Raw genomic sequence first — 12034 nt, 5'->3', positions numbered from 1 at the left:
GTTGCCTTATAACCCCCTCGCTGAAGCTCTTCAACTAACTTGAAGAATGTGAAAAACTTGACAAAAAAAGAATGAAAACGATAGGTGAGAAAATTTTTGTATTTACATATCAGCAAATTTTAGTACAACAGAACCACTAACACCGAAGTTTTTGACGTAAGTATGAGTATCCCTGTCCTTTCCTTGATACACATCAAAAGTTATCACATAACCCACTCGAGGAGACAACACCCATACTTTATAGCCCAAACGTCTTTTCCTTCCAAACATTGTTTAGCTCCGTGTTTTTCATAATATGGAATAATTGATTCGTCAACGGAAACAATATATTCTATGGGTAAATTGTCAATAGCGCGCTTGTTCAATTACAAAACTAATGGACTTATTTTTGGAAGTCTGTCGTTCATGTCTAGGTGTTATTTGCTACGTGAAGTGTTGCCACAATTTCGTCGAATCTGTTACGTCTCATTGAGTTACAAACTAGAATGTTATGGATGTCATGTGCATTTTCCTAGCACATATATCTAGGAGGCAAAGGTACGTAACCACTCAGTATAAGTATAGTAATGAAAGCACAAAATTCCTTACATGCAAGAGAAAAGCTATGTTCTTCTTTCTCTGTTCTGTAGATATTTTTTGAAAGTATATAGATTACTGTGAAATAAAGTAGCCCTCATAATACGTTAGTGCTTCAGTTGCTACTGATATTTTCTGTATATATGGGAAAACGTAACTTCTAAATCGGACACAACATTAGTTGACATATTCCTTGCTAGACACGGTATTCTCACAAGGTCGTTTTCGACCCCGTCACATAAAAGTTGCAAATATAACTACTGTGAGAAATACAAAAGAATAATTTGAGCATATATAACAGATGGAGTCATTAATAAGTATTATATCCAAAAAATAAATTAATTAAACAGGAAATGAAAGGGTATTTAACTATTTTCTGACACAGCTATAGCGCAGCTACCATATTTTCAAGCACGTAAAACAAAATACTGTATCAGCCCTTAAATATGAAAAATTAAGTTGCCGTACTAGTTAGAGTATGAAGACTGATGTGTCCACTGTAATTCTTGTACGAAAACAACATGTAAATTTACACTGCAAAATTTACGGAAGGTAAAAGCTGAAGGTTACAAAAGGTGTCGAAGGGACCTCATGGGAATATGTGAGTTAAAATACATTACAATGAAAACAAAAATTTAAATACGATTAATAGTATTCCAAAACCCTTCTTTCTCTAATAAACTATTTTCATTTACGAACACGCAGGACACGAAACCAATCAAATCGGAACTAGTGAGAACAAAAAGGAAAAAAGTTGATGTGTTCGTTGAATCGTTGATCCAACTGCATTTGTAGATAACGCCCAAACATTGGTGTTTCATCCACTGCATTTTGTGGATGATTCACCAATATGAATATATATATATATTCTACTGCACAAGCGCAACTTCAAAATATAATGTGCAGGTGCAAAACATATGTTTAAACACAGCGTTAGTGGAAAACACAGATAATTTTCTAAGTTTGAAGTTGCCATATAAAAAACATTCACTCAACCACATTTGAAACTGTTTAGAATTTTATTTTAAAATGTATTTAAAATTTCGTTTTTAGCAAATAGGATTTTCTGACAGCAGAATTACATGATTTCTGAAACTTCCTGATATTTCCAGCTTTGTCGCCACGTTCACTATAAAAAGAGATGAAAAACCATTGACATACCGATAATATATATGAGTGCTATTTTTGTAATATATGTAATTAAAACCACTGGTGTAGAAATATTTCATACATTGGTATTTATTTCTGTTAAACAGAAAACGAAAACATATAGATATATTCCAAATATTATTTTGGCTTATACAAAACGAAATGATATTACATTTAATATTTGTATATGTGTGTTAATGATCAAGGTTCAATATTTAAGTGTGCTAAATATCAGATACCTAACTCCCTCGTGGCTAAATTTTTAGCATTAGGGTTGCTACCTTTGGAAAGTCTAAAGCAGGAGACGCTTATCGAATATTTGGACATTGCCAGTTCCTCATACCGAAATTTGCACATGGAACGATTTATTACAAATAATAGAAAGAAACAAATACATTCACGAATGAAAATTACGAAGAAAATATAAATTCAAAAAACACAAAACAGAAAACTTGTCAGCTTGTTGGCAGTCAGTGTAACAACGGTTACCAACAATTGAACTGATCAAACAATAACATCTGGCAGTGATTTCATTGTTGCCAAAATGAAAAATTTTAGCGATAGTACTATAGGAAATCTATAATTATCACTAAGAATGTTTGTCTCATATTTTGTGTTTTGGATATTTTGGCTTTCCGACACATAATGAGTCCCCTTTAGATGTAATTCCGGACGCAGAAAATATTCTTAAAATACAGGGTGTCACTCTCAAATAGGGACAGGTGGCAACCGTAGTTAGCATAGCGTCTTCGGCGCGAGAGACCCGGGATCGATTCCTGATGAGCGCTCATTTGGTTCGAATCGCAAGTTAAGATGTAGATCCAAGTCTCGTATAGCCCCGATGCTGAAACGGACACAAACCTCTAATCTAATTAATTAACCAAGAATCAGATACAATGATTTATTGATGCCTAATTTCTTGTAAAGAACTTAATAAGTATCAAGCAACGAAACTTATGGAAATTTTAAACTGTTTCAAATTAATTTCCTATACAAAAATTTCTTAAATGAAACATAATGAAATAAAACAGATTAATAAAATATTTATTTACAGAATCCAATCCAAAATCCATATACTCAAAGACAGTGTATCTATCTGTAAGCCTAGCTACGCCACTTTTATTTTATACATAAAACTTATTTTGCTTTTAAGCGAAACGAAGTAGACTTCGCAGGTAGACTAGATGATCCAGAATGTTCGCCCCTGATAATCAATAACTAAATAAGTTTTGCTTAAGTTCATTCACTTCAGTAGACTTAGTGAAAAACTTGGAAACACATGACTGTGTGAATGTGATTCACTGCTTGAAATCCCGTAAAGAGTGTATTATTATAAAGGTAACAAGGAAAGTGCTGTCGCTTTTTGTGGAGGTCAGTATCCCATTGGCTCTCATACCGTGAATTGAATGCGAATGGAGATACGGTGAAGGTCAATTGGTGTGGATATATCCAACATACTACCTGGTTGTGGCAGTTCAGTTCCACCGTGAACTTGCATAAAGACAGAGTGAACACAGGACCCCCAGAGAGCGTCATACGGGCATAAATGCTGTACAAGTTCAAACTGGGGTCAAGCGTCGCTGCAGCGAGGCTGAAGATATGCCAGGCCTTTGGTGAGTGTGTCGCGACTACGCGAACAGTGCAGCGGTGGTTTAACAAGTTTAAGGACGATGATGAAACACTCGAAGATGCACCACGTGCCGGAAGACCAACACACGTACAAAATGAAGATCTTCAGGCAACAATTGAGGTGAACGTGGCCAGACGTGTGAGGAACTCGGACTACAATTCGGTGTAAGTGGAGAAACCATTCGGCAGCACCTCAAACTTGGGAAGTACTACAAGTTGGGTCGATGGGTCCCACATGATTTGACTCCGGGCCAGAAGGCAACGCGAGCAGATACATGTGATGAGAAGTGGGTCCTTACGAAGCTCCACAGCGCCGTCATCATTGGTTAGCATCCCATGAATCTGTTCCAAAACAGCCGAAACCAGCACTGCAGCAGAAGAAGGTCCTCATGTGTTTGGTGAACTGATTGGGGCATCATGCATCGGGAACTGCTACCGGCTGGTCAGAGCATCAATGCAACTCTGTACTGTCAGCAGCTGAGCCGTCTTCAACAGAAAAACTCTAAACTTTGGAACCAGCACTTCTGAATCGCAAAGGGGCCCTCCTGTTACAGGACAACGCTAAGCCCCACGTGGCTAGGATGACCCGGGACACCATTCTACGCCTTGAATGGGAAACACTATTGCATCCGCCATACTCCCGGACATTGCACCGTCCGATTATAACCTGTTCCATTCCTTGGACAATCACCTTAGAGGACGCCAGTTCAAATCCCTAGTAGAGGTGCAAAATGCACCTGATACCTTCTTCGCTTCACAGCCCACAAGTTCTACCGGGATGGAATCCATGGCCTTCCAGAACGTTGGTTGAACGTCATCGATGCTGATGGGGACTATTTTTGATCTTCCAGGTACGTCTTAGGTGACATATCGATGTTCGAAAGTGGTGGGTGAAAAAGCGACAGAACTTTCTTGATTGCCTTTATAATATTAATGTTCAACATCTCAATGTTAGTACTTAAAATTTGATTAGTATATTTATGTTGTTCGAAAAAGAACTTAATAAAAGTATTACTTAACTACACTACATGTTATTACTAGCACCTCTGATAATATATACATATAATAACCTTCATAATATGAACTTGTCTACTGTGTAATTTCACTTTACTTAGTTAAGAAATCTATCGCGAAGTAAAAGACGCCACTTTGTATATTTAGTTAAGATGTCCACTTACGAATACTACAATTCATATATAGTTTGCTTATAGATGTAGTTCGGTACATATTTCTTATTTGTTGTTCACAGTGAAATACACATGTGCGATGATGACAAAAATGATAATGAAATAACTCTGCGCTCCTTGGTACTTTAAAGAGTAAAACTTAAGTAACGAAGGCTATTTTTTCGTTAGCAAAACGTAATTATTACACTCTCTTTGCGGGCACTAACTTTGGCCGGCCAAATGGTTTTTAGCTGAGTGGTGTGTTCAGCACATCAACTTCAATCTACCATTTTCGGCCTTGCATCGATGTAAGATATATTCATTATCCGTTTTAAAATCTTCTTCACTTTTGCGTAATATGTATACTATTCATCTTAGTTTAATGGCTAGCGCGCGCGCCTTTTAGTGGCTGTGCAACCAAATTCGATTTCTGGTGAGAGAGCACTGAAATTAGAAGATATTATGGTGGTTTCAATTCCACCTTAAGCTGTAGGTCCACGTTTCATATAGTCTAGGCACTGAAAAGGAACGCTCAAATTCAATCAGCAAACAATTACGAATAGTGAAAAGTGGCCTCGGAAAAATGTAGACTTGCATTCTGAGGCTCACAATTTCTTTTGAAAAGATTCAAATGTGTCGAAAATATTGCGCGGAAAACAGAGTGATCATGCTCAAAATATCCCGGAAAAAAAAAAGGAAGAAAAAATGTTGTTACTGTTTCGTTCGAACAAAAGCCACGAAAAACATTCTTTACAAGTAGTTTTACTTATTTCTTGCACTCGCAAACATTAATTTGACTAAACCCCCTTTCTCTTACACACAACATAACGTTCACCTTATTAAATAAGGTAGAAAAATCATATCTAAAGTACATCAGACATCAGTAAGAGAAGGGTTCTTTCATGGGAAATCAAATCATATCTGATTCCAGTGTTAATTGGCTTTGCAGAAAACATCTGTAAGTTTATAAAATAAATAAATAAATAGTAAATAGTTAACGAAACAATACAGGACTTGGTCCCTTTTAAGTTGTAAACCCAGGATAATAATTATCTTCATATAAAATAACGTTAAATAAAAACTACGTTTTAATCTTAATCGATGATGTGTTTTCAAATACTTTCTTGATGTAACTGAAGTGTGGCAAATGTTTCTAGAGATATATCACTATGGAGTTCAATTGTGTGATTCATTAATGTCTCTTTATTTGTGCACTGAAAAGTCTTGCAAATCCTACACGTTAATAACAATTTATGTTCAAGTTCCTCATGATGTTTCAAATACTTCATATCTGAAAAAGTTCTTCCACAAACTCTGCACAGAACGGATTTTAGTCCGAGGTGATATCTCATATGATTGTTAAGCATAGATCTGTTCTTCAGAGGTAAATTACATTTTGGACACTTCAAAGGGGAAGAACTAATTGTTTCTGACTGATTTCCCTTATTACTGTCACTGCATTTTTCTAAATCGTGAACGTATGATTTTCCATGAAATTTTCCTAACGAATGCGGCTCCTGTTGGAGAATATCCTCGGAAGGTTTATTGAAGGGATAATCCGATAGTGGTAACACATCCTCCCTCTCAACTTTAACATGAGATTGTGGAGCATTTATAGGACATTTTGTTACTAATTCAGGAACAGTGATTTGAAGTGGCTCTGGATTTAAACGTAAACATCTCTCTGGTTCTTGATAATCCACACTATTGTCAGCTTGTATAGTATATTTCACAGATCCAGAACATGGAACATTTTCATTGTGGATAATATTTGATATAATTTCTTTCCTCACCAGTTTGCTTTCTGACTGCTGAATGCTTATCTGATTCATATTAGCATTTCCCTGCAATCTATTATCAGTAGGATTTCTTCTGAAAGAGAAAAGAAGAAATGAATATCAAATGTGAATATTGAGGATGATGATTAAAAATAATAAATAAATAAAGCCACTACAATACCATAAGTAAATTAATTATTCTCCATCGTGAAAGGATGAGATTGTGAAATCACTTCTTTTTTAACTGTCTTCGCAAATTATTATAACGTAATTCATTACAAAGAAACAAAAGATACTTTGTTTTCCGTGGATTGCAATCAAGGTTTACAACGTTTAATTTACTTTAAACAGTATTTCGAAACGTGGCACGAAGGGCCAGCGAACTATGTTGATTTTTAAGACTGTTCGTCGTACTAATGTTGGCCAATAGACACCGGAATGTTGCCAGGATTTAAAACGATGAGAATACATGCTTAATAATAAGCGCCTGAATATCGCTCTATATAGATGTAAATTACTACAGGCATCATCCAGTACAAATTATGTATATATCAGATACATTCAAAGGTGAATAAACGTGCACCATAGTAATTTGTTGTTAACATTTAGCATCATGAATCTTACGTAACATGAGTTCGAAGATTTATATAGGCGTTTTCATTGGCCAACATTTTGGTATTTGCGTTATAAACTATTCGTAGCTTCAAAAATGAGTCTTGCATACATTCAGCTACAAAATCTTAGGTTGTCGGAAAAGTCATGGCGCATTTTTGCAACACATGCCGCAAATTCATTTTTGGAAGTACCAGTCATTCGCATCTACACGTATTCTAAAAAGTAGTGAGTCATTTTTGCATGAAATGGCATTAGTGTCACTATTGCCATTAGTGGCATTAATGCCATCCTCTAATTACATTGAAGTCCTTGACAATGTTTTGAAAGACTATTTGGAAAGTTCGAGTACCTCTAAACGTAAGGTACATAAAACTAATCAGAGTTAATTTCTAGATGGGATTCTGTCTTATTGTGTAACGCATATTGTATCTAAAGTAAGTATGGTGATGAAACAACGAATTTTCAGATATCAAATTGAGGAAAAGGCATCTGAAAGGTTCTTGGGTTAATTTGAAGCGTCCGACAGCATTGTAGGTGCCTTAGCGGCAACAATTCGAAAGTAATCAAATGAATTAGACTAGAGAAGTCCCCAGCGAAACTCGTATACCAAACATGCATTAGAGGATCAGTAAGAGCGAACAGGAGGGTAGAGTGCTGTGCTTGATGAATATAACGATTTCAATCTAAATTACATTCACTTACGCACACCAAAAAACCTTTATTCTTCAAGTAGAGACATAGTCTTCCTCATGCAGCGGAATGTTTTTCAGGATTAACGAGACATATAATTATTTCAAATTTCCAAAATGTTAGATATTGTCTAACATACAATGTGATATTTCCACTTCATACAGTTAATACTATTTTTGAGAGGGAGAGAGAGAGAGAGAGAGAGAGAGAAAGAAAGAATTTTGCTCAAAAAACAGTATTTTGAGCAATGCAAGACATCGAAATAAGACTTGAGCAAGACAAAGGACACAAAACATATTGTATTGACACAGATTTGAACAAACATTGCAAGATTCTCGCAGTTCATTTATTGGCTGAGTTCTGTTACAATATCATGCAGGATTCTTGTCTCCTCTTTGATTCTTTTGAAAAGAAGTACATTGTTGTTGCTGTTGTCAGGGGATGTGTAATCAATTTTGTTAGTATTATAGATAATGTCTGCAAGCTGTATAAGCATGATTCTTGAAATGAGCTGGTGATGAAAAGACAATATATTGAACAAGAAAATAGTAACAGCTATAGGTTAGCAGCACTAGAAGTTTTGTAATATGATTAGCATTCGTGTGATTTGAGTATGAAAAGTAGGTATAATTGCAGTGTTATGGATAGGTTTCAGTTTTTAAGTCATTTCTGTGCTGAAAGCTATTTCCCGTTCAGAAATCTTATGAACACTTGAGTTAATTCCTTGCCAGTGAATTTCAGACAGCTTCGAAAATGTACACGAGAATAAATAGTTTATATGAATTATAATTATTATACAGTCAAAAGACTTTGCTTCAAGTGCAATGCCTCTTGCAGGAATTTTTCATGATAATAATACATTGTGAACATTCTCAGAACGCGGGGTTGTATTAATATTAATTGTCTAATGAGGACTAAGAAAGCTGGATTATCCTTCTCTATGCTTATTGTTCCCCAATTTCATAAGAAACAGAATCTAATACTAAAAAGAATTACCACACAACTGCGCTCCATTTTACATTTTATTTCGATAAAGAGGCAGACAATGCACAGGTTCATGAAGAAATCTGTACCATTATGGAAAGAAATACTATCAAAAGCAACACCCAAAAGACGATTCAATCGTTTTCGTTCTGGAAATTTGAATGTCCAAGATGCTTATCGCAGCGGACAATCAATCGCAGCAAAAGTGGATGAGACTCAGGCAAAAGTCAAACAAGACCGGCGTGTAACGGTCATGATATCGCCAATGATCAAAACATCTATCAGCAAACAATGATAAAACATTTGTAATATCTCTAGCCACTTCTGAAACAACTGATCACAGAAGGTAGTACAGAAGGTATAACGTCGTTAGCTTCCCGCGAAAAGTTGTAGTGACGTTTATGGGGAGTGGCCAGCTTAATTACTCGTGGTTCGCTGAACGCAGTAAACGGTTGGTGGTGATTGGCTATCCTCTTACCACATCCCTAGTGACGAGCAGGTCCAAGCGCGGGAAGCTAACGACGTTATATCTTTTGGACTATAGTGATAAAAAGTAGATAACCTATCACAACAATGTGCAAAAAAGATCGTGGTTAATGCGAGCAGAAGCTATACAAGGGAGCTGGGTGGAAAATTCATGAAATCATCAAGAAGAAATACAAAATTGAAACATATCATTGTAAGTCATTAGAAAGGCCACATATTGTGAACCTCTCATCACGTATATGATCATTTTATCATTGTTATTTCCTTTGTTACAGGTTCTGTAAGAAGATATGGCGGAGGATCTAAGGAAACTTGAGAAGAATGAGCTTCCCAGTGTCAAGTTTTTTGAGCTGCAAGGCAAATCATCTATGGAAATTAATAAAACTTCGCAGGATACTTTGGGGGAACACGCTCCTGGATATATAACAGTAGCGAAGTGGGTGAGGCGTTTTAAGACTGATGATGAACCTCGCTCAGGCAGGCCTTCAAGTGCAGTGACCACGGAAAACATCGACAAAGTGCATGACATGATCATGGGGGATAGGCGCATATCGATCAAAAACATTGCTGCGTGTGTGGGGATATCGCGTGAGCGTGTTTGTGTCATAACAGCAGAATATTTGGACATGCGGAAGGTCAGTGCCAAATGGATCCCAAAATGTTTGAATGCTGACCAGAAGAGAACACGGTTGCAGATATCACAGGAAATTTTGCAAAAGTTTCAAAACTCTGGTGAGTTCTTGCGCAGTCCGGTGACAGAAGATGAAACATGGCTGCACTACTATGATCCAGAGACTAAACAGCAATCCATGGAGTGGCGCCACAGTAGATCTCCTCTACCGAAGAAGTTCCGAAGGCAAAGATCAGCTGGCAAGATGCTTGTATCGGTGTTTTGGGATAAGAACGGTGTCATTCTTATCAAATGTCTTAAAAAGAGTGAATCCATCAATGCTGGGGATTTATTCCAACTATTTGATTGAGCTGAAGGAGGCTCTGAAGAAAAAACATCGGAGAAAAGTGAGCAGTTGTGTTGTTTCTCCAGGACAATGCATCCTCCTACAAAGCACATCAAACCATGCAATTGCTGGTGGATCTGGGCTTCACCTGTATACCTCACCCAACCCTACTCACCTGATCTGGTCCCCTCCGACTATCACCTTTTCCCACATCTCAAAGGCAAACATTTTCCATGCGATAAGGCACTCATTGCGCAGGTGGAGGACTGGTTTGCACAGGAGGACAAGACCTTTTATTTGCAAGGGTTAGAAATGTTGCAACATCGTTGTGAAAAGTGTGTTGTGCTTCGAGGGAAATACGTTGAACAGTGTATTAAAATGGTTCTTCCAGGTAAATTTCTTCTTGGTGATTTCTCGAACTTTGCAGTCTCCCCTCGTATATTCTGCAGCAAAGCCCACACTGACGCCGAAGAACTGAATGCGTCAGTGCGTTGCGCAATGTGTTTGGTGAAATTGGAAAGGGGTTGTGCATCACGAGCTATTACCGCCGGGCAGAACGATAGATTCGGACCTATATTGTCAACAATGAACGCGAGTACACGCAGCAATTCAAAAGAAACGACCAGAACTGGTCAATAGAAAGGGTGTCGTATACTACGCTAACACCAACAGAGAGCACACATCTTTAACGACCCATAAGAAATTGAGAAAACTTGGCTGGAAGGTTTTAATGCATCCATCATATAGTCCGGATCTGGCACTGCCAGGCTATTAGTTCTTTTGGTCTCTGAAGAACTCCTTGAATGGTATTAAGGTAGTTTCAAAAGAAGCCTTTCTAAATCCAGCCACTGAGAAATTGAGCAAGTTGAAGATGGAATGCCAAACTATGCATTTTCATTAATTTACTTTACTGAAGCAAAATGAAGACCGCAAATCAAGGTTGTAAAAAGTTGCGTAAAATTTACGGTAATAATGCTCTGCAAGAACATCAGTGCTGACAATGGTTCACGATCCGAGCTGGTGATGTTGATCTCAACGACGCTCCTCGGTCAGGGAAGCTCACCGACGTTGAAGACGAACAACGAAGGCACTGATCGAGTCAAACCCACGTTACAAGATGTACCGCAAAAACATACGTTTATCATTCAAGCGTTCAAGATTTCCCGAAAAAAATGAATACGTTAACAAGCTCGATGTTTGGGTTTCTCATGGACTCAAATTCTTGTGACGGCGAGTATAAACATTTATAATAAGTTTATTGAATGTGAGAAAAACTATCCACTTTTAAAGTGACTAATAATTGAGATGAGAAATGAATTGTTTATATTAATGTGGTGCAAAAACGATGTTATCTCGACGTGATGATTCACCTTAAACATTGAAAGTAAACATTAATCACAGGAAAATTTTCCTCTTACTAGAGTGGGATTTTAAAAGAGTCTGTTTTCCGAGCTCCTACCAAGGAAGCACACAATCAGTCCAAATGTGTAATTTAACTAACTTAACAATTTGAACGAATTCATCATTCATGAACATGCAGAGCTCGTTACGCAAAATCACACACAAGTTTGATAACCCAACAAAAAATATTGGAGTTTGGATAACATGTTTTGCTGCAAAACCATACTCGCCTGATCTTGCGCCATCAGCCTCCCACTTGTTTCGGTACCTTTAAAAGTTGTTGCGTGGTATATTCCGCATCAAAAAAATTGCGACAACTAACGCCGTGCAGCTAGGCCACCCAATATACACTTTCTTATCCCATAATCGTGTCTGGTAAAGAGATCCCCTCTCTCTCCTCCTTTCTTTTCTCCCACACTTAAATTAGCTAACAGCATGAACGCAATTCTAATTTCAAACTAAACATACATTAGTATCGATGAAATGAAATAATAAAACCGAGACGAAACAAGATTCGTAAGTTGATTTAGGGTAAACTGAAACACACACAATGAAAAATTGAAACCAATGGATGTATATTACAAAGAGGTTCAGAAATGAGGCA

The 12034-nt window shown here is 37.2% G+C and overlaps 1 protein-coding gene across 4 annotated transcripts in view; it reads right to left on the bottom strand.

Annotated features, from left to right (window-relative positions):
- The window catches only part of LOC145686342 (uncharacterized), a 211315-nt gene that overhangs the window by 61636 nt on the left and 137645 nt on the right, over nucleotides 1-12034 (bottom strand). Inside the window, exon 4 of one of the 4 annotated variants that reach the window (XM_081759571.1) lies at nucleotides 2749-6392. The exons of 2 other annotated variants lie outside the window; for them this stretch is intronic. In XM_081759571.1, coding sequence (XP_081615697.1) covers nucleotides 5633-6392 — 760 coding nt within the window. In that variant the 3' untranslated portion in view covers nucleotides 2749-5632. Of the gene's footprint in view, nucleotides 1-2748; nucleotides 6393-12034 lie in introns of those variants that run through there. One more of the 4 variants, XM_081759572.1, reaches the window with a different exon arrangement.

This window comes from Thermobia domestica, chromosome 5 (assembly GCF_964235325.1).
Source record: "Thermobia domestica chromosome 5, izTheDome1.hap1.1, whole genome shotgun sequence".
NCBI lineage: Eukaryota > Metazoa > Arthropoda > Insecta > Zygentoma > Lepismatidae > Thermobia > Thermobia domestica.
The sequence above is the reverse complement of the archived record's forward strand: the minus strand, read 5'-3'. Positions and strand labels throughout refer to the sequence as shown.